Here is a 23,955-nt window from a genome sequence, read left to right as displayed (position 1 = left end):
AAATTATCAAATAAAATATGTTCTGTTTACCCTCCGACAACGAAGATCACCAGCATCTGGTATTCAATCTCTATTTTCACTTTTTTCTGATCAATTTGCTTTTCTTTTATTTCATCAAAAAGAATCTTTAAAATTCGACCTTTAGGCTGACAAATGCGAACGTTGATGCTGCTCCCACTTTGTCAGCGGGCCGTGGTCGTTACGGAACTGGACACCGCAGCCATCGGCAACCAATCGAACTTCGACGTTGTGCTTCTGGTATTCATCCCGATCGTACTTGGTGCACGACAACATTTTGTTCATGCGAATAACGTGGAACGGATGCAGCCGCATGCGAATATGGAATTGATCTTTGCTGCAGTACTTCACCAGGTACTTGTTGCAGCAAATACGACCAGCTTCGAGTGCTTCCGAGCTGAGCTGTTCGTACTCATCCGATACGAGATGCACGCAGAACGGGAAGTCTTCTACTACAGCCTTCTTTCGGTCCAGATCAAAGATGCGGATCTTCGCGTCTGGCACACCGCGACAGAAGCGCGATTTAGGATACGGATTGTTTTTGCAATAGCGATAGCATCTTGCCGGACGACGACCCATTTTGGGAAAGCGAAATGTATACACGTGCAGCAAGATCGAAGCTGCAGAAACAAGAGATCTCGATTTGCACTTTAGAATAGATGAATGATTCGAAATGTTCCATTTGCCTCAATGATTTTCACATCAATCTTCATTTTTTGTGCAGTGGAGACAGAATGCTTTTTATATTTTATTGTTGACCGTTAAATGAACCAAATTAAAGCGAAACTAATCAATCTTTTATCTTCACAAAATCGTAAGATTGGTCAATAGAATCCACTGATATCAAAATTATTTGGCATGCTGTGTTAGATATAAAACATTCATATATTAAACAAATATGAATGCGCATACTATTTATTCTTTGTATAGTTTTTTTTACGGTTTCAAATTATGAACTTTCCATGGTAAAAACGGTCATTAGATAACGATTCAAAAAAACGTCAAGCAATTATCGAATAGCTGCAATTGTAACATTTATATGACTTGCTGAACGTCAAATTATGTATATTGGGATACGGCACATCGCGATGTTTATCGAAATATTTTAAAATACAATGCTTCAAAAACTAACCATACAAAATAGCTGCAAATCATAAAATTACATCATACCATTGATTACGGTTATTTGAATAGAAAAACACGATCAAATGTGTTTAAATAGACACATTACTTACTCCTGGAAAAATTATGGTAGTTTGACACCCTTGGCTGTTTTAGTCTCTCACGTTTTTCATGTTTGCTTCTCTTTCTAACTAACGGACAGGTCTCTTCAGAATTCTCTCACGAGTTTGGTCGTGCGTCTCGTTCGCTCTTGGATTCAGCGTTGTGCTCTCTCGTTTATGCACCCTCAGTTTTGGTAGTACGACTACAGCACATTTTTTCTTATCCTATCTGATCTTTATTCGTCCAATTGTTTGACGATCCGAAGCGGGCTTCGTGCGTTCGACAGCTCTGCGCGAACAAAATTTTCATTTCAATTTTTTTAAGGCAAGCGAACGGACGTGCGTTGCGTTTCGTCGGAGTGCGTACCGTAAATGAACAACTTTCAATCAATCTAAAACAATATCGGTTAGTTAAATAGTGTAAAAGTGTCGTGCGACGGTAGGAAGATACCGAATTTTGTTCCACATTTCCATCATTCGACCCGCAAATCATCCATCGGTAGCATTGTTTATGTTTGCGCCGAAAGAAGGCCGCCTCTTCCGGTGGGAGTTAAAATAGTTGCTCGTATGCAAATTTCAGTGAGTGCGTAATAGGAACCAATCTTGAAGCCATCATACCGGCACTTGGGCAATGAAAAGCGTGTAAATTTTCCTGCAAAACACGCAACACTCTGGGCAAGGCGAAAGGAAATGCTCTATGGATGCGATGTTCCCCGTGTGCAAGCGAGCGTGTGTGTGCGGATGTGTGTCTGTTGTGTGGTGGTTAGAAAAAAGGGGCGTCTGGAATTCTATGCTGCGGTGGTTCCACACCGATGGTCTCGGGGCCGGGAAATGCTGGAAAATGTTACCAACTGATACAGGAACCGCTACTTTGTTCCCTTTTTTTAGTTGTGTAAAAATTGTTCGTAAACATAGCAAGGCCTGTGCACGTCATCGAAAGTCATCGCCTACTGTCCGTGTCCCCAACGTGTTAACTCTGGTGAAAATGCTTAATCGAAAGAACGACGAGCAGCACGGGGAAAAGCACAATCGCGACAAATGTTACTCAATTACACAGCGTTACCGCCGAGAGTGAGATGAGATCATCACCACCCTGGGTCACTGGGTGGATGATTTTCTCGATTTTCCCCGCGCTCGATGGGGAGCATGAAAACGCGAACATTTCGGAACAACGGTGATATAAATAAAAATACCCCATTCTTGATGTGCTTGATACTCATAAACGCTGGCTAGCCAACAACACCATCAACCCACTTGGGTGGGACGGAAATCGTTCGTTAGTTCACGTTGCCCTTCCGGCCCGTGATATTTTGCCGATGGACACGGCGTTTGCGTCGCTGTGTTTGCATGTAGATGCGTGTGCGAGAGTGCTTGTGTGTATGTGTGTGTGCGAGTGCGTACGTGTGCGGACCGTGGAAAAAAGGGTGGCGGCGGGGTGCGTATGTACGATGTTGATGCGCCCATCCCAACGCGGTGGAAATGGAAGCGACGGAGAAAGAGCGATAGAAAGAAAGAGAAGCGAGAGAGAGAGAGAGAGAGAGAGAGAGAGAGTGCTGCGCCTTTTACTGGAGAGTTCGGAAAAATCGATACGGTCGGTGACTGCTTTGTTGTGCGTTTTTTGTTGTTGTTATTGTTTTTGTAGGTCGATTTTATCGTCGCCACCTCGCCGTCGACGGCTCTTGCCGTGCATTTCATGTTCATCGTTCGTGCCGTGCATTTATTATGTGTGTGCATGTGAAAAATCGAGAATAAATTGCAGGTCTTCGATTGTGGTAGGCCAAGGGTGGGAAGAGGGGAAGGGGGGGCTGGGATTCGCTCGGGAAAATCTAGTGACCAACCCTTTGCTCATGAAGTTCGAATTTTACAGTGCCCACATACAAACAAACAAACGAACAAACGCAAGGTTCGCGGTGAAGAATTAAACGTGTCTCTTAAATCCATCGCATGATTGGCTCGCAATCGGTATACTATAAGTATAAATTTTGCCTTTTTATAGTCACCTGCGTCTGCAATCGTGATCGCGAGTGCAATTGTCCTTTCCTTTCCGTGGCCGCGACAGAGCAAAAACCGAAAACGACGTAAAAAGCAATAACCGAAACATCCGTAAAGTGATCCAACCCGGGGCCGAATAGCGGAACCGTTTTTTTGCGAAGTGTTTTGGGTGGCGGAGACAGCGGAAGTTAACCCGATGGCGCTGGAGGAGACCCAAAACAATGGGTCCGCCGTAGCGGTAGGCCCCAAGGAAAATGGCCCCCCACCCCTGAAGCAGCAACCACCCCTGCAAGGTCAGGCGCAGATCCAACCGTCGACATCGAACGAAAAGCTGAACAACATCGTCAACGGTGGTGGTGGTGGTGCCGCTGCGGAAAAGTCACGATCCAACAACAAACAGGTACGTAAGATCGTAAGGAGCCGAGGGAGGAGGGGGGAAAGAAATGATTCCAATTTTCCTGTCCATTTGACATTTCGCGCGATCCATTGTGCTGCTCGTTGCCCTTTCTCACAAACTGCATACTGTTGCTCTCCCGCTCGTGCTGGCGCCAGGCACTCTCGCTTGCTCTTCGGTGCTCTCGGAAAATGCAGCGCAGCGCTTTTCCCAGCTGCAGAAAAGGGGGCAACGTTCAATGACAGGGCGTTCATCGATTCTGGGGCTGCCCCGTTAATGGCTTTCCGGCTTGATGAGGTCCAACCTTGGGAGGAAAATAGCCTCAGTAAGCCTGGAAAAGCAGTCTGGCAGAAGGATAAGTGTTTTTGTGGTGAATTTCCACAGCCTGCTTGGACCGTTGTTTTCTGCTCATCATGGCGAAGGGCAGAAAGGCTTTCAGTTTGCTTGCATTCGATCAATAATAGCATTACACTGGCATTAAAAAACATCTTTTGCAAACGTGCGCAAACCTAAAAACCAACACGTTTTTGTGAATCGCTCGCCGTTTATCAGCCGGTTGTAAAGTGTCTCACATAAATGTTCCGTTTCGACTGCATTTGAGAGTTTGTTTACGAAAACACGCCAAGACGCCGCACTCAACCAACATCCTTATCAGCAACTCCGGTGGCTGTAGCTAGGTGTTTCTAGCTGGCAGGTTTTGAGCTTGAAAATTATCAATGAAATTTGTCTTGCCTCCTCCGCTCTCACTTACCTTCCCACCCTCTATCGACAAATGATGATGGGCGGCACCTTGTGAAAGGATGTTTGCGTATTCGCTGCATCACCCTCGGCAAAGTTGTTTGATGATGTTTTTTTTTTGCTTTTTCGTGATTTCCTACCTATCGTCGGTTTTCCAGACTCTTGCGTGCCCTCTTGAACGAACGAAACCAACCATTTTGTTTGGCGCCGTTTGATTTAATTTTACGCCAGCCGCAACACTCCACCCACCGGAACCGGGGCGTTGTAATCGTACCTCGAGCGAGTTCGATAGAAAGGCTCGAATTGATGAGCTTCCTGATTTTGCCCACAAGCACGAGTCACTTTTCTTCTATATCTGCACCCCCCTTTATCCCGCCTGAATTAATCTCAAAAAGACGAGAGAAAATCTCAAGGTCAGCCGAAAGAGATGCTTCTGTGGTTTCCCACACTGAGAAAGATACGCGCCACTTTCGGTCGGATCGATTCGAGCGAAAAACGACATTTTCGCAACGGTAGGTCCCGCTGCCGGTCGTGCACACACACGCGCACACGCATCTGCGCTCTGGTTTCGTTTCCCTTTCGGACGAAAAAAGGAACACATTCCTCGCCTTTAGGGGGTGAATGGATGCTAGCCAAGCGACCGCGGAGCATAAGACAGCAACAAACAAGCGCAACCGACCGTGTTGCGCGTGATGTCATCGTTGAATTTGGCCCCAGACGCCACAGGGGCTATGGCGGCCTGACACTGTTCTGGTTTTATTTAATTTTTTCTTTGTTAGAGAAGGCAAGTTCTGCTCTCGCAACATCTCGGGGTGCGCTCGGGGTGTTGGCGAAATTGTGTTTGCCCTTCGCATTTGTTCGCGCGGTTGAGCACGCAAAGATCGCTCGGGCTTAGGGAAATGGGGATGAAACCTCAGCCAAAGGGAGGAAAATAATACCACCACGAAATAGCGCACTTTGCGGTGGGCAACATTATCGCATTCGAATTAACATTCGCGCAGTATAGGCGCTATCGATGGGTTGTTTATAATAAAATATTGCAGACGGAAAGAAACACAGCCCACTACACGACCCAAATGGGGCTTCCTTGAGCGGTGAAAGGTGAACAGATACATCTCAATTCCGCCGTTTGAGCCGAACAATCTATCACGCTTAATGGACGTCCATTTGTTGGTATCCACCGATACGGCACCCCATCCCGGCCAGTCCAATTATGATCCGCAGATTTCCTGCCAAATGAACTCCACGATTTGCTAACGCCCGCCGCCGGTCCAGTGCTATCAATTACGGTGAGAAACGAAACGAATCCCTTTTTTGTGTGCTGACGATGGCAGGGAATTATCTTGCCGCGGGTATCAATTCCGTCGGTGGCATCCGATACTCGTCGTTTGTCCGTCTGCTTGTTTGGACCAGAGACGACCAACCGCTCACGGTCCAGTGACTAAAGGCATCTTTGGCGGAATTAATATGCTCTTTTTTTTACGTTGTCTCGCCGTCGCCGTTGTTGCGAATGGCATTGAAGATGGTTGCGCTTATGTCATCTCTCAGCGGAAATATGCTAAATTGAAACATATCTCCCCACGTCCCCAAACGTCCCCGAACCGCGATGTCCACGAGCTAGAGACCGTGGTAAACCAATAAAATGGTGTTGGCGATTCGAGTGAAGATAATAGGGGCCTCATGAGCGGGATATTCCGACCCTGGGAGGTGGATTGGGGGATGATGCTTTTATAGCTGCCCTCGTTTTCGCGAACAAATAGCACTACTCACCGGGATACGGTCATCTCTCGGGAGTGAATGCGCGTGTGGATGCGCCTGAGCCGAGGTTTAGTACGCGACCAACCTTCCGGCCTTGGCTGGGATGCGTTCGTCATAGTTTCGACGCATTGAAGTGAAGTTCGTCTTCATCAGCGTTTCCTCCTTAAGTTATGCGCAGTTTAATGGCGGAAATGCCTCACTATGGGGGTATTGTTAGGAACTTCTTCACGAACGGAACTAACGAAATTGAAACATCGTAGTCGTAGATTTGTTGGCCCATTTGTGCCACTTCTCGGCGTAGAATGATTCAAGCAGCGCGAAATAAAGTCGTTCAAGATTGAAGACACCCCTTCTTTGGATGACGTAATACCAACTCCCCCTTCAGTAAACATACTACTCCACATTACGCCCACATGACGAGCTGATGGTATCTGCTTGCTTTTCGCGATTCGCGTTTTGCTTTTTCGCCTTCCGTTCCTAATCGAACGAGCTCCACACTGGGACGGTTCGTCTCCTTGGAAGCTTATCGGTAACGGGGTTCGTTAGCAAAACCGCGATGGTAGGAAGGTGTTGTCGACATGCTGCAGAAGGCGAGTACAAAACAACAACATGCTTGTTGCTTGTTATAAACGCCACCCAAACGCGCAATCGGAGAGCCTGTTATCGATAAGGCATTTGTGGGAACGCTCGAGAAGAAAAAAATGTTGGTAAAATGATCCGAATCAGGGTGGATTATGTAAGACTACAACCAGTGCCCGTGGGTTCATGGACACCCACCAAAGCAGAGAAGGATCTCTAACATTCATCCGTCAACGGTGGCTTTTCCAGCCCGTCTGGTACACGTTTTTGTTCCAATTGAAAAACGAACAGCCAATCAGTGCCACCAGCGGAGGGCTCACGTGACGGCAGTAGGGTGTGGGTGTGCCGCGTGTATGTGTGCCTCGTGTGCCTAATGACTCTCGAACGCGCTCCACTGACTGTGACGCCGGATGGATGGTACAGAAATAGTTTGAGCCTAGAAGAGCACATGGTTCGCGATTTTCAACCCCACTCGTCGATGAGGGTTTCCTGTGCTTAAAAAATGGATTCTAATGAGTTCATTGATTTTAATGCCCTCCCACCACTCGCGAGCGGGCTGAATGGAAAGTAGAAGGTACAAGCTCCAAACGCTTCGGTTTGCCACGACCCGGAGTCGCCATGGTTTTAAATTTAATATGATTTCGTCCCGATCATTCAAGCGCAGTTGAAGTGAGCATAAAACTGCAATTACGGCGGACCACACTTTCGCCTTTCGCGGTGGGCGAGGATGGAGTGCATTTATTTATTGCAGGGAGGGTTTTTCTTTCTCGTTGTCGTCAGTATTTGTACCACCGCAGCCGATGGTTTCGCTCCGTCATAAATATACATTTATGCTCCTCTCTATGGATGAGCCGGCGCGAGAAGCGAGTGGATTCCGTCCGCGATGAGCAGGGCGCTGTGGGGTTTGCTTTCGTTTCGCGTTGGCTAATAAATTATGTACGTCCACTTTCGGTGCTCCAGCTGGGCACACCAACGCAAACGTATATCCAGCGCGCGTTGTCCGCAAAATGATTGCCTGTTTTTTATGCTTGTGTTTTCCGCACCGTTCGTACATAAGCTTCGGGCGAGGAAAAACACATCCCAACCGTCCTAACCATGGCAAATTTTAGTGTGTGACGTGGAGCAAAAAAGTTGTTCTAACTCTTTTTCATTCCATGTTCAACGCCCCCTCGGTATTAGCGGTGTTTATTAAATTTTTACGCAAAATCCCAATCTTTCGATGCGGTTCGCGAGATGCGTGCTACCGAAGCGAAATATCTGGCTTCCGTGTTTGCTGCATTCATATAGTTTTTTCTGCTTTTTTGCTAACCTTTCCACTTATGAATATTTTGCTGTTAACTGTTGAAGGCTACCAGATGGGTGGTAAGAAGAAGGAGCTGATTTATGCTTAACTTTCTTTAACCTCCACCCCACGTCCAAACGATTTCCCGGTGGATGACGACCACGATCTGTGGGTGGATAATTTAATTTACATCCCTCTTCTGCTTCCTCAAACCAAGCACCCTACATTCGGCATTCGTTTTGGGTTTTGCCAAAACCGCGAACCAAAAGCCAACGAGAACGGAACGATCGAGTCAACACATCCATCGAAACCGGTTTAATAGTGAGGCTGTTTTTTGTTTATGCTGTTGTGCTACTTGCAGTTCGTTGCCAATTTCGTGAGCTTAAAGTAAAGCCTTCAACAATCGGCGGGTTCGGTCGCTGGCAGCGAGAGGTCCTTATTTGGGGTGTATTGTTCCTCCGCTCCACTCTCCCATCCGCGTGAGGTGCCAAATAGAGGTTAGTTTTTTTTTGATTTGGAAATAAAATTCGCTCAACAGCCCGCGTAGAAACGACTGCGAGGCAGCATCCTTTCGGGTGCCGGTGGCTGTGGTTTTTGAACGTGTTTGAAATTGATCGTGTGAACATGATCCCGCTCTACTCTCCCCCCCCCCCCCCCCCCCGAAAACAGCCAGCTCGCGGTTTCGGTTGGGTTGGCGCGTCAGCGGCGAAATCAACCCCCAAATAAAAACCCAAACGCCCAAACTCGAACGTCATCAACGGTCGGTCAACGAAAGCAAACGTGCGCCATCCAGAACCCCCTTTAGGATGTGCGGGGTGTGTGGCGGGTGGTGAGGGTGAAACAGACATGTTCGATGTTGAAAAAAAAACCCGTTTGAAGACGCTTCCAAAGTCACACCGAAACGGTCGTTGGATTTCGGGACGAGCCTGAAGAAGAAGGACAAAAAACTAGGGAAGATATTAAATCACGGCGACCCCGCGAGATGTATTTTATTTTGTTCTTTTTTTTTTGTTTTTGCCCCAATCCTCCCCAAGGGGGATTTCTTCCTCCATATGTTACGTTAGTTTTACGTTCGCCGCTCGTTACTTTCCGTTGTGGTGGACGTTTTTCCCTCGTTTTTTTCCCTTTTTCTCCTTTCATTATTTAGCTGCCCATGTTTGCCCGCTCGTCCATCCGCGAGCCGCGGCCAAAAAAGGCAAACCGGTCGGTTGGTCGGTCGGTTTGGAACCGGTTCCAGCCAGAGAGAGAGAGAGCGAGAGAAAGGGAGAAAAGATGATGCTTTCGTTATCACCGGAGCGGCGGGAGAAATGGGCGGAAAATGGAAAGCTGAACCGACCGGCGGAAAGCAGTAACCTTCACATCCCTCGATGGCTCCTTGCGATGGGGCTGCGTTTTGCGTGTGAGCTGATTCCTTCGTTCGAGCCGATTGCGCAATCGTCATCGTTCCCGTGGGGAGGACGCGCCAAGGCGAACGATAATGGCTACTGGCGAATTTCGCCTTCTCGATCGTAAACGTATCGATTTATTTCCAAACCCGACCGTCTGCGAAAGGGATTCACGAGCCGTAGGTGCGTGAAGATCCTTCATGGGTGAGGAGGCTTATTTTTAGAACAACAGTTTTCCACGGGCTTCCTTTTCTACTTGGAAGGACATTTGGTTTCATTTTCTAGATTTCGACCTCGCACCTAGTGGTGCAGGATCAAGGATCTTTTTTGTGGGGTGCGAACCGTTTGCACATCACATGATGAAAATCAACGCTTCGTTTTGCTGCAGTTCCAAAGAAACGGATCCATTTTGGGTGAGATAAAGCACTGGTGATATAATGCAGGCGTGATATAATGCACCCATTTGTGCCGTCAATCAATTCGTGCGATTCAATTTGCCGCTCGTCACCACTATCGAGCTAATCGTAACCTTCCTTCGGCACGAATGCCCTTATCTTATCATTGGCCAAACGGAAAGTGCACGCAACACCGGCTCTTGGGTCGCGATTTGAATCCTGCCCATAAATAGCAGTGTGCCTCCACTGGTCAAGGGCACACACGCATTCGATTCGAATGGCATACGATGTGCGACAAGAAACGGTACACTACGCCGCCGGTTCGTTTGCTGGCTTTTTTTTTCTTGTCGATGGCCGTATTTTTTTCCTGCAACTCACCTTAGTGAGACGAGTTTTAAAAATTTATTTGCTTTCGCGCCATTTGCCTTGAGATGAAGGCGCAAATTGGTCACGTCGCGCACTCTCGTGAGATGGCGCACTGGAGGAAGCAGGATAAAAAAAAAAGAGGTTCCCCATTTTACGATCTACTCTCCGGTCAGTGCGATAAAACGCCGGCCAGTTTGCCATCCTCCGGTAGCTGAAGCGCCTTTTCACGTCGTTTAGGGTTGCAACAAATAGGAAAAAATAGCCTCTCCACTCAACGGCCGCGAACGGAGCAATTCTCAAGGTTTACGATCGTCCGGGGGGAGAGTGCATTCCTTGTGGTTCTTTTTGAAATTGAGTGAAGCTTTCATAAAATATGATGCTCCCTCCATTCGGCATAGAGCCGTTGCACTCGTTCAAGCAAGGGTGGTTCCTGTTTTCTTCAGGGCTGTGCAAGGCTGCCGAGAACAACTGCAATGTGGTGCATGCACTTCGTGTTCAATTAACTGCTTAAGCACGCGTGGGACGGCGAGTCGCCCTTTAAAGACCACCAGTCCCCGAAGGGATGGCTGATTGAACATGCCCGGAGTAGAGCCATGTTCGCCTTTTTGGAGCCGATTGGCGTCAGTGTTCCTTTATTTTTTTTCCTCCCACTCCCACTCCCGAGGATCCAATTAAGGTAATTGTAGAGTGTGGCTATTTTATTACCCAATCGGGGAGCGAAAGGTTCCACTATCCGAGCCCTGGAGTGGTGGACGATTTTTAGGGCATTTTTTAATCTTTTTTTTTGGGACCACTTCTTGCGCCCTCTCTGGCAGGGATTTGTGGCGTCGCGTGACACGAACCCACCGAACTGGGGGATAATTTTTTTTATTGATTTATGACCTTCCATGGCTGCGGCGTGTCAGACCTCCGAGACCTGTCCGATTGTCACCGACAGAGTCCTTGTTTTCGTTGCGTTTTGATCGCTGCTCAGCCGTTCGTCGACGTGATCGTGCTCCGGAGCATTCCTGGTGTCTCCCTCCCTTAACCTCAAAGGGTGCGCCAGTTCCAGGTTCCTCTTAATCCATCCAGTGCGCTCTCGGACAACGAGAAAGGAACCGCGTGCTTGTTCGTCGCCCGCCAGTATCTGATCTTGAGGCCATCATTTTTCAACCACGTGCCACCGTCGATCGGTATCTTCTGGGCTGGTATCCCGTACGTCTTGGGAAACGGGAAACGACAGGCGTTAATAGGATTGTGGTGTCATTCGTGAACGTCAGTGTGTGTGTGTGCATGGTTTTTGTCTTGCTTTCATCTAACACCCGGGTGTTAACGAAGTCAGTCTCATCGCCATGCCACCGGCATTTCCCTCAACGAAACAAACATCTTCCCATTGAAATGCACGATTGGACATCATTCCAGGAGACCTTTCAAGAGAATACGGCTCCTTTCGTTCGTGCAATCGATGCAACCGCTTCAGGCGCACCTTCAACTGCGCCTGGAATGGATTTTGTTCACGGATAATTGAATCTCGTGCAGGCAAACCTCCGACGGCCAACCTTGTCACCAGCGGGCAAGTTCGGCTCGAGGATTGCGTTCTCTTAAAAAGGGCTCGGCGCCACGGACACGATGTGCCGCGAATGGCAGGTCGCGTAATTTAATTAGCGGGCAAAGTTAATTAATTGAACACAAAAAGGGTCCCCATTATCTTGGGCTGCCCCATGATGGGTCCACGAAACCGACGGATAATTGCCGCCGGAGTCCAGGACTTGTGATTGCGGCGTCAACCGATCGGTTATGTCGAGCGAGGTAAATCCGCCGATTTCGAAAGGTTTCACTTTCGCCCGCTGGAGGAGTTTCCTACCGCCGTGTCGCACCGTTGAAAGTGTTTCTGGACGTGCCGCTTCAATGCGCGAGCGATCGTTGGAAGGATGGATTAACTCTTGTACGGTAATTTATCCCAATTTTTATCGCATTTCATGGAGTTACCACAATAAACAACTGTTGCATTTTAATGCGGTGAAATAATATTATTTAAGTGTCTTAGGGTTTCTTTTAATAACCATACATGGAGCGGAGGAAACCTTTCGGTTCGTAGGGTCCACCATTCGTATATGTTTATGCTTCGGCGTGCCGTCTATGCCGGCCTTTGTGCTTTTCGAACCGTGAAGCGTAAACGCGCACAAAAGCCTACAATCAATGAGCGATGCTTCGAACGTGACGGTAGCTTCCGCACCGGTAGGAAACCGCCACCGAGCGGAGCCATTTTTCCTGCGGTATTATTTATCGGGGCCTGGCCCGTTTACATTTTATGATCGGATAGGCTCTCGATTCCTGCCTGGGCACACGCCAATCGATAAATGAAAGGCACGCATTCAAGCAGCATAAATCACGCATAATGTACGCCATCGTCGATCGCTTGGATGCGAGTGAAATCGAAAAGAAAATCCCCACGCATTTCTTCTTCTGCTTGTAGGCTTCTGCTTCGGTTTCGGCTTTCGCACTGAACTTGACCTGTCATTTCGGTGGCCGCGCACGCGCGCGTGCTAATCTTTCGCGAAGGGGGAGAGAAATTTTCCTGCTCACGAATGTGAAATCGCGGAAACGAAAAGTCGAACCAACCGTTTTGCGGTGACCTGCTTTGGGTTCGCGCGAAGCCGTCTGGTTGTTTCTTCGCTGTTGTGCGGTCTTTCCTCGCCTCGAAACAGGTGGTTTGGTTTTGTTTTTCTTTGCGTTTTTCACCCCTTTGTTATGTGGCGGCGCATACATCCGCACAAAACTCACCACCGCTAAACGCCTCGTATCGGACGATCGATCAGATCGTTCTTTAATTTTTGAGCGTTGTATCAAACCACCCACCCTGCCCGATGGGAGAAGCCACCCAAATTGGCCCACCGAGTAATAGTGGGTGAAGAAAAGTGAACGGGAAGCAAAAACTAAAGTAGAGCTGGTTTCCCCCCACTTCAACAACCCAATGAGCCGGTGCCGTGCGTGAAAAGGAAAGGAAGAAAGGCAAAATAAACCCGCAGATAAAACGATGCTCAATTATGTGAGCTGCGATCTTCCGCCGATCGGGTGCTCGGGTGCGTCCTGCCGCATGCACTGTGTCTCAAGCGCTCTCAGGCCTGGTAGCCGCCAAATTTGTGCCAGCAAAGATGCTAATGGATGGACGGATGCGTGGTTTTGCGTTTTCCTTTCGGACCCCCAAAGCGAGGAAGCGGATTAATCGAGATCGATCGGAGGAGGTGGGCAGGATAAATTTCATAAACATTTATTCCCCTCCGACGTTTGCGCCCGATTTGAGCCGTGCGCATGTGGGCAATGCATGAGGTCTTGAGGAAAAGAAAGCACCACGTGAGAACGTGAGGCTGCAATTTAGTAAATAAGCTTTTCTTTTTATTGCCCCCTGCTATGGTATTGGTTTGGCGTACTTTGGGTGAGCGCGCGCGATCGTGACGATACATTTCGTTGTGTGAAGGTTGGAATGCGAAAGGAGGCGGTGAAGGAGAAGTTTTTCCATAAAATCGTGATTCACTTCTAATCGCTTGGGTTTCGCGTTGTTAGTTGGCTATTGATTTTATTTTTCAACTACATTTCAATTTCAAACTTGTGGCGGATTTGAGTATGCTTTTAATATATTTTCGATAAGATTATATTAGACGTCAAATATCGCGTTTAGATGATTCATCAACACCTATTTGTTTGTGAAGTTTTATTTTTAACCTTTATTTTGAATCACCATTCAACTAAGAATGAAATTATCCGTTTGGTTGGTCTGAATGCATAAGACAGCAATTTGTTACCGTTATATGTTACAATAAATGTCTTGCCATCCGTGCAATGAAACAAAGCGGACATTTTGTAGCTAAAAATAATCCCTTATATACGGTCTTTTTTTCTTGTCAACCCCGACAGCAGCCGGTTTGTCTTTGCCAAAGTAAGAAAAATTAAATCGCCTCCAACGGATCAGCACATCCCCGTTCCATCGTACGGCCGGAATCAGCCGCTGGAGTGAATCGGCCCTTTGGCGCTGCGTACATGATTTTCACATCCCGCTAATGCCGCGGGAACGGGATGTTTGTTATGTGTAGGATTTTTTGGGTCATTTTTTCGTGTTCTTCGTGCCTGCCCGCCCTCGGGCGCTTCCAAAAATAATCACCCGCCAGACAAGCGCAGGCCGCCGGAAAATGACTCTTGCTTTTCTTCCCTTCGCTGATTCGTGCGATCGAAACCTTCGCTCTACGGCTCTTGCCTCGAACGATTCTCAGCCCTTCATGCGGCCCGCGTGTTGTTGGCAGCCTACCGAAACGGAATCGTAGATTCAGCCGATCAGCGGAGAGACATGTTTTATTTTTCTGCTTTTTCGAGGGGCGCTGGCGTTTCCGCGGAATGCATGGTGGGAGCTGATGGGGAAGATTATCGGGATAGGAAGCGCATTAAAGAAGCATCAGTTTTAGTGCGATGGAATTGGGTGGTAGTCACCGATTCGTAGAAGTTTGAGTAGTTGGTGATAGCTCGCGGCCGCTGGTTGGCCGCTGACAGGACATTTAGCGTGGATGATGAGGGCAAAATGGAACAAAATTTGAAATGTTTTCAGGGCGTTACCATTACCGGGCCCTCACACAAACGAGCGAACGGAAGACTTCACAAAGGAGCTGTAATTCGCAGCTTGGTTTTGATCGAAATCGCCCCCGTCACAAGAAAACAGAGCAGGTTGACTGGTAGGGTTGGAGCCTCAGACAGTTTGCGTGTGTGTGACTCATGCCACAAAAGCATGGCCGATGGCGGGCTGTTCCGGTCGAGGGATGCAACATAACGGGTGCCCTCCGGCAATTGGCGAGGAAACGCGTGCGGCCGTGATCGCCAGCCAAGATAAATCCCATCAGCTAAGGAAAGCCCTTTTCTGAGTCTGGCCCTTCACCAGTGGGCTACTTGCACGCCTCCACACGCGCATGTCGGCCATTTTGCAGCTCGCAACCACGGTGAAAGGTAGATCACCCGCTCACCTTTCTTCCCTTTCCTTTCCACCGGTGATTTCGTCTGGATGCGAGAAGCGGATCTCCTATCGGAAGGCAGAGAAATCCCGGGCACAGTTCCATTTTATTCATACTCCCTCAATCCACACCCTTGAGAGGCTCTTTCGCTTTGTGAACCAACCAAAGGTGCAGCAACCTGGTGAAGGTGGGAGAGAAGTGGGCCAAACGGCAACAATTTTGTGGCCACCCGCGTCCCCACCCACAGCTGCAATCAATCTGTCAAATGGGACGATTTCTGTGTTACTGTGTCCGTTTCGAGTTGGCCACGTTCCGCAGCACGCTTGGAAAGTCCTCCATGTTCGTTTTTTTTTGTCTGTGTGCGAGCTCAGAGGGTTGTTGCTCCAAACGGCCCAACCGGTTCGAAGAGTTGCAAACAGTTTTAAATAGATCGCAATTGCGAGACGTGCTTTCGGTGGAGGAGATGAAATTGACGGCACATTTCCAAACAAAAAAATTCCCCAAGGCCTCAAAATCAGGGGCCAATGAAAGGAGCAAAAAAAAACACGAGCAAGTTGTTTAAATTTGGACTCTGACGGCGAGACGATGGAATCTTCGCGCGCAGCTCAATTTGGCGTGTTGGCTTCTGCGACGCCAGGATCTGGCGGGCGTCCCTTGGGATTCCCCGACAGGTAGGCTGGCGGGATCGAAATTGTAACGAATTACGTACACCGTAGGCGGATTGGCGGCCAATGCGAACACCGACACCATAAGGTGTATGGAAAATGTGAAATTTATTACACCCGCGTGGGGGAGTAGTGATGTTGTTTTATTTATTTATTTTTTTTTATTTTTGGAAGTGTGAAAACAAAACCAGATGTCGCTGAAGGTTGGGAAGTCAACGCCTGGAATGCAACCGTTGAGTGCTTCCAATTTTGGGATCGTCGGGAGGGAAGAAAGAGATGCATGAAAGAAAAAAAACTCAATCCATCTTCATCAAGCTTTCGAGCGTGGTTTGCATTCTTTTCCCCACCCGAAGAAGGCCCGGTTGCTGCTGCTTTCACTCTCCCATTAATTACGGCTGAAGAGGATCATGCGGGCAATTACCATCGCACGGCACAAATCATAAATTAGATCTCTTAACCTCATTCACGGGTCCGGGTTCGGCCGCTGTGAGCCAACGGTGACCAAACGCCAGACGTCCGTCGTCGGTTGCAACCGAATCCGATTCATCTACCGTTTCTTCGATCCGATCCGGCATCGACACCGATTCCCGTCCGATTTTGGGGAAGCCATCGGTAATTGCTGTAGCATTCCGGTGGGCTTCATCTGGAGCAAATGGCAGCCGCCTGTTTGATGGGTGTTCCGACTCTTCTCTGGTGGTGTCCCTCGTACAGCAGAAAGAAGCATTCTCTTGCTCCTCTTCCGAGTCTCCTGAGAGCCTGATTTATGGCAGCCCAAGCGCGACAACTCGCACCACCGGTGGAAGACATTGCTCACTTGGGAAAATCGACGTTAGCCCTTCGAAATGCTTCCCGCGCCGATCTTAACCCGCTCGATCGATCAAATGTGACCAATTGTTCACAGTCCTCCGTGTTCCGCCGATTGATTCGCGCACGGGAGCCTAAATATAACCGCCCAAGAATGCCGCCGGCAAGGTTCGCGTGAGCGGCGGGAAGTCAGCTACATCGATCGGGCACCAAACACTGATCTGGCGAGGATTAAAAAAAAAACAAGGGCTACGAGTTGGTCTATAATTGTTGCGTCTGTTCGGCCACCCGTTTCTGTGTCTGCCCTGGGGCGGACTGCGGGATGGACTTTCTTTCGCGCTATTTCGTGGCTATTTATGGGCCAGACACGGCTATTAGTTGGCTTACCTTCCCAGGGTGCATGGTGTAAAGGCGCCATCCACGACGATGTCGTCTTGAGCGGGGTGGACTTTTCACTTTGTACCGGGGCCCGGGGTCCGAAAACGCAAATCGAACGGGCCACTGCACTACTCAACGCCATCCAAATGAAGCCAGAGTCAATGAAACCGTTCAGTTGTTCCACGGGCAAACAAACAATGGGACGTTATGCATCGGTTGTTGATGGTCGGAAGGAAAAAAAAGCAGCAACATATTCATCCATCGGGTAGTAGCGGTAGTAACAGTAGTTATCTTCAGTGCCCATCAAATGGCTTCATTTGAGCGCACCTTTTTACGCTGGATTTTTGTCTTTGTTTCCCTCCTAACTATTGCCATTACCTGCATGACCGTGACTAAATTGAGAAGGAGACAATAGTGTCCCACTCCATCAGATGTGCCAGTGCACTGTCATCCGAAAAAAAAGGAATACAAACGTGTAGATACTTTTTTTTCGCTGCTCATGTAGTGGCCAACGAATCGGAACCGACGTTTGCAGTCCCGTAGGAGTAATCAAAGTGACGGTTGACGCGTACACGTGACAGATGATGCGTGAGTTTTGACAGTGATCATGATGGCGATCAGGATCATATCATAGTTGTTGACGGTTCGAGTAATCTAGGGTTTGACTACTCTTATGTTCACGGTTGGCGGAAATAGCTTCGGCACTGTTTCTCCCCAAAAAGGCATCAGTGAGGAAACACTTTCCGGTAGTTGACGTGAGAGGTTTTTTTGCCCGTTTATGCTACACCCGGCGGTCCATGTTTGAGGTGTGCACAAACCGGTGCGCCTCCATGGCCCGACGGCATTTGCTTTATCACTGCTTCGCTGGCTTTACGGCTTTGTCGAAGCATTATTTTACAACCATGCAACGTAAATCGGTGGAACCGAGTGTGGGACGTGAATTTTACGGACAACCTCCAAAGAGCGCAATCAAGGCACACAACCGGTCAGCTAACGGTTGGTTCGGTGCTCATCCGGGTGTCCGAGTTCGAGTTGCCCATTTTTACTATTTCCGTGGACCCTCCACCGGCTGGCCTATGTGGGGAACATTCGCCATTTCCTGTGTGCATACATTTCGTGAACGATAGGTTCGCGCGCAGGGTCTCTGGGAGTTTCGATGGCGTCGATAAACGTAGATCGCAGACGGTTCGTGGAGATGGCAGCAGAAAGTGGTGACGTCTCGTAGCTTGACGCTTGCTGCCAAACAAACTCGCACCAGGAACTTACCGCACGTCAGAGGCCTTCGTAAGGGTTGAGGCGAGTTCGATCAAGATGGTGACCTGCGCTTGTCAAAACATCGTCTTCGTTCTCGGGACGAATGGGTGTTGGCTGTTCCGCAACGGATATGAGTTGCTGCGGCGATGCTTTAGTATGCTTTGCATGTGATATTGATCGTTGTATGCGTACGTTTTGTTATTCTGGGACGTTTCCTCTTCATCGTTCTCATTAGAATGGCATAGTGTCCCGAGCATTCGCGTCACTCACTGGACCGGGAACGGGTCAACAGCTGGTACTAATTTTAAAATTTCTAATGTTGTTTGTTTATTCTTCGCTCCTCGTCTTGCTCGCTATTCGAGGGGGACGTCGGAAACAAATGCCAACCACCATGCCATTGCACCGGTGGCCCGGGTGGTCTAGAGGCGCTGGACAGGAGATTGAATCCGGACACGGCCGACACATTTTCCCACCCGGTTCCAGGCTCTCGATGACGGCGACCGCCCCCTGACGTAATTGTGAGGAAATACAGTGGGAAACAGGCACGTTTCCAGCGCAACGTCCGCGTATAAACAAAGCCGAGGGTTGCGGTTGGGTGTTACGATGTTGGTGGGGTGATGTGTGGTCACTTCCATCGTCGCCTCGTCAGCACCACCGGCGTCGTAGCGTGTATGAGGGTGGGAACCGCGCGGTTTGCCAAGATTAAAGCGCGTTTTCGCACAATTTGCCGTGCCACAATGTTCGCGTGTAAATATGTATGCTTTTCGTAGGAAATGGCGCTGCGGTGTTTGTGGAAGTGGCATAGAATCACGGCGATGGGTTGGTGCGATAAATCCTAGCACAGCGCGTGGGCGTTCTGTCGGGCCGTGGGAGGCGCGTTACATTTTCGTCAGATCATCGATTAAACAGACGATGTATCGATGGATGTTCTACGGGATGGCAGAGCCGCAGCAGGAATCGCTTTATTTTGTTTTTTATTTTTCTAATGTATTTTACCCACTCATTCATGTCGAGAATCGTAGATGACTAAGAAAAAAAAGAAGAAAAACAGCGTGTCAGCCTGAGTGTTTGTTTCAATTATAATTTGTCAACTCACGTTCGTTCGAGTAGTAAACGATCCTCTGAGAATGTTTTCAAATGCACTTGCCGGACCTTTTAGCCCACCCGCTCGTTGCTTTCCAATGAAATAGATAGAAAATAATCTAAACGGCACGAAACGTATCACGTACCGAACGACACGCGGGAACGTCACGTTCCTGGTGGCGGATGCGTCATGGCCAACGGCGCAGATATGTGGGTTAATTAAGTGGAATACCCTTTTCAATTGAAATGTAAAAAACCCCCCTTCGGTTGGTTAAGGTCCGCAACAGGGGGAGGAACTTCCTTCGTGCGCGAGATTCCGGACGGTTGCGCTCACCCTCCGTTGGGAGTGGTAGTAATTGAACGCTATTGAGTGAGTTTGCCTCGCTAAGAGCTCTTCGATGTCGACCCTTTCGCTAAGAATGCTTGACTTCCCGCGTAGATGGGGGAGGAGAAAGAAGTCGTGATGATATCTTTGGATCTAAAGCAAACTGCGGAAGCGCGATAGTCACTCTCTTCGCCAATATTACGTTGGGGTTTCCCGGAAAATTCTTCTAAACAGCAACGCTGGCGTAGGCTATCATTGACGTCAGCATTTTTAATGATCACAGGCTGTATCGGCTGGGTCAAGTTGTATGCTCGAACGCAATGTCCTTTGTAGTGCTCGTTTTTGTGTTTTGCTTTAATAATACACAGCCCTTGAGAAATGTCCTCTTAGAAGTTCTCCGAATCGTCGTCGCTACGAAAATAAGAGATTGAATAGATTTCATTTTTCTCGAAAATGTACAATTTCTTTACTTTCACGGATGCTCTAGTGTACGCTCCAGTGCGAAGCTAAAAAGTCACAGTGAACTATGATTCACCGCAACGAAACACCAAATGGGTGTACTCCTTTCTTTTCTGAATTTCGCTTTTTCATGGTTCGAATGAAGTTTTCAAGGCGTAAAAATAGCACATGAAATAATGACAAGTAATAGGACGTGCGCTCGTCGAATGGCGGCGCGGAGAGGCGAGTTGCCCTGATAAATTTAGCACGCAGTAGTGTGTGGTATGGTCAGCATTATCGCCTCCCCTCATCAACGTCACGATCTTGGCCTTTTGAGCGAGGATCGGTACCATACAGCGAGTAGAATTCAACCTGTTTTGCGGGACGAGAAAGCGAAAACCTACCAGTCGGTGTGTTTCCTGCGCCGTTTTATGGGCCGGGGGTAGAAAAAGATATGGAAACGTGATATAAGCGTCGGAATGTTGCTGTATGATTTTATTATCTCCAATTGGCTTCCCCATGCCGGTGGTCTTCGGTGAAAGGAAATTCGTTCGAGCATCCCAATGGATACTGTTAACACTGGTGAAGGATGGAGAAATTAGTACGTGGTTTTATTTATAAACTCTCGATGGTTAATCTAAGTTGAAATCCGCGCGAAGTTGTGTCTGGCTTTGCCAGTGCTAGTTTCACTTGTTTCACACGAGTTCAGTTAATGTAAACATTACTCGCAATATAATAAGTTATTTATTGGCAAACGGTAGCGGCATGAACGTGCATCTTCATTCCATCAGCGCTGACTAATCGGGAGGACTACGCTCAACGAAGTGCATTTTAAATTTGTCTCCACGCCGCTCCCATGAGGGAACGATGTCGCCAGCTTTACGATGCAAGGCCTAATCCTCCGTAGAGCGATCGCAGAGCTACTACATGATGGCGCTGTCGCCCTGATAAGGTCATTAACACCGCACATGGGAAAACGCGAACGCTTCTTGAGACGAGGCTCCAGAAATAGTGCCTAATAAAACGTGACTCAAAGGGTGCGGACCGGTGCCTTTCGCTCGCAATGCACACGATCTAAAACCATGGCATTATGGCTGAGTGGTTCTGGCAGCTGAAGGACTTGTCTTCGTGTCTCCTGGCATACAAAAACTCCAGCGGGAAAACGCAAACTTCGCCAACTCCAATTGGAGTTCCGCCACCTGTTCAGCACATGTTTTCTCGGTGCCACCGGCCGCGACAGCACGAGAGGGTTTGTGTTTTTTTTTTTCGTTGCTTACTCCCCCTAGACGTGCACTTGTTTACTCTCAGTTCCATGCAATGGTGGATGTCGTCATACTTCACCGACAATTGGACGCACCCCGCATATGGCGGGAGTGGTTTTACTCTCGGCTCTAATTTAGCTGGTTCTGTGGTGTTCAAGGGAGACAGGTTGGGCAAGACATGAAGCTTCCGAAAAGTCCGCTTAGCGCATTGTTGCTGTTTTTTTGCCTCCACGCTCCGGGCGCCATCGTCTTTGTTGTCGTGCGAGTTCCCGGCAGCATGCCTGAAACCCACCCCCCACGGCGTGCTTTGTAGTGCTGTTCGCGCACCATATATTTTCTACTTCCACATTTTCCGTCGCGTGGAAAACCTGCTCCCCGGGTAGGTCCCGTGCATTAGTTTATTGTTTTGACCACGGCCACCACCGCCAAGCGTGAGGCAATGCGAAAGATAGAAGTTGGTGTTGCCCACCGCTCGACGCATTGTTGGTTTTCGCTCATGGCTGTTGGCGAAAATTTTGCGACCAGACGCGCATAATACGTTTTGACTATTCATGGGGATTTTCCACCCAAGGTTGGTTCGGTACGTTGCTCCTGGGGCGTCGCATGACGAAAGGCGTTTGGTGTTTGTTATGGCTATAAGGGTTTCCTAATTTTCCGAAGAGTGTCTAGTCGTTTGCACACTGCGGCACGATTTCCGAACCGTATTGATGCAACCGTTTGATGTCAATCATTTCCAGTTTTTTGTGTGTGAAATGCTGAATATAATTTACTTCACTAAAAGCACGAATGATTGTTCGAAAGCATTCGATGCATAGCGCATGCTCTTGAAATAGAAAACTGAAAAGGGAATCAAAACGGTTGGTTTTTTTTGTTGCAAATTTCGAGTGGATGAAGAAAAACACATGGCTTTTATTATGATGCGACTGCTGCGTGCGGTTCGGTATTTTGACCTTTTTTTGCTAGTGAAAATTCGCCCCTATTCAAACCGTGCCTCCGTACGCCATGCGTGTGGCATTTCCGGCGTTCTTCTTAATTAATTTAGGAAATTCAATACATTTCACCCTACCGACCATGGGAAACGTCGGCCCGGGCGGCTGATGTGTCTTGATGGTGAGTATGGCTAAATGGAAGACCTCACGAGACAGCCGCTCTTGAGCAGTAGGTCGGACAGCTAGAGCAATAGATCCGTATGGCTAGCGGCCGTCTGGCATATCAATCGCCCATTCCACAGTGGTGGGGAAATAAATAATATTACCATCCAGACCATGCGTGTCGCCAAGCTGCGGTCAAATGGAGAATCTCTAGAGCGGAATGAAGAGCACCAACGAGGGCAACTACATTGTGGATCTGCTTGGAGTTTTGTTTTCTTTTCGCTCTTCGATGTTCCTGGTAGGCATCGGACTGATGTGTCGGTTGGTTGATGTGTTTTCCGGGTGGAAATGCTGCCGAGTCGGTTGCGTGTGCGTGTTTTGACTCCATTGCCTTCGGGGAAAAATCTAGGTCTTTGTGTTAGTCACGTGGAAAGCAAAACCTTCGAACGAAGAGTTTGCCTCCATTCCATCACATCAGAACATATCGGGAGATTAATTTTCGCTTCTTTTTCTCCGTTTTCTTGCCCGTAGGTAATGTGCTAAGCTTTTAGAATGGGAAGACACCACCGGCGGCCTACGTGACGAAGGTGAACGACGTTGAAGATGCCATCATCGTTCTGGTGCTTATTTGAATAATATTGAACTCCGAATTGATATAAGCTCTATTTCATAGCCTCAACTGAGCGAAATGACACAATCGCTTCCATTTTCGCTCGCCGTGATTCGGGCGACACGTAAACGGAGGCGTCTTAATGCATTTTAAATTGTTTTATATTCTGAAACCCGTCGGGGCGGGTCGTGTTCCCACTGCCATTATGGGACATGAGGAGTATTTTTTTTTTGCTGCAAGAAGTCGCTACATCTCAGCAATACTGTCTCTGGAACGAATTCCTTTCATCGTTTCGCCCCAGGGCCTCCATTTGGCACACGATAAAAAAGGCAACACGTAGTCGAATGACATCTGCGCGTCGCGGAACATGGAAAGCCTTGCGGGGTCTGCAAGCAAACGAAATTTACAGACCAAATTGACTCGGCGCATACCATCCGTTTCGGCACCTACATGGAATTAAACACACTATTAACCAGTTAAGTGACGAAATATGTGCAATTTAGGTAAGCCATAAAAAAGAAGGACCCTCAAACGGAGACGTGAATTCGCGTGGCGGCAACGTTCGTTCCCATGCCTGGACACCGAGCGCAACTCCATTTATCATCCGCTCAATCAGTCAGCTCTAAAGTGAGCCTCTCGATCGCGGCTCGGGTCGCATGAATTTCGGTAAAGCGCTGGCCGCTGCAACTTCTTGGCGGCTTCGAAGATAACCGCCTTGAAGCAATCATCTCCCTCGGTGTCAAGGATAAGTGAGGAACATAATGGTGTCAAAGGGAGTGACTCGGAAGATTGTTTATCACCGCTAACTGTCGGTTTGCCGGCGGGTTACGCCCACCAAAACGAGCCACCCCTTTTGGTGGTGGATCATAAATGACAGTTTGTGTCCCCTTCGGATGGTGCGCTTAAATTGCCCGTTGTCCGTTTTCAATGCAGCCAAGGACG

General features: G+C 48.4%; 2 protein-coding genes across 2 annotated transcripts in view; one reads left to right on the top strand and one right to left on the bottom strand.

Moving 5' to 3' along the window:
- Positions 1–141: 141 nt before the first annotated feature.
- On the bottom strand, positions 142–597 carry LOC128723902 (60S ribosomal protein L10-like). Its single transcript, XM_053817666.1, has one exon. The coding sequence runs from the start codon at positions 595–597 to the stop codon at positions 142–144; it is 456 nt and encodes a 151-aa protein (XP_053673641.1).
- A 2,832-nt stretch (positions 598–3,429) lies between these two features.
- Positions 3,430–23,955, top strand: part of LOC128727156 (ankyrin-3-like) — a 52,940-nt gene continuing 32,414 nt past the window's right edge. Inside the window, exon 1 of the mRNA XM_053821033.1 lies at positions 3,430–3,633. Within this exon, the coding sequence (XP_053677008.1) occupies positions 3,430–3,633 (204 nt within the window). The remainder of the gene's footprint in view (positions 3,634–23,955) is intronic.

Source organism: Anopheles nili, chromosome 3 (genome assembly GCF_943737925.1).
Source record: "Anopheles nili chromosome 3, idAnoNiliSN_F5_01, whole genome shotgun sequence".
NCBI lineage: Eukaryota > Metazoa > Arthropoda > Insecta > Diptera > Culicidae > Anopheles > Anopheles nili.
This window is presented reverse-complemented; position numbering and strand designations above follow the sequence as displayed.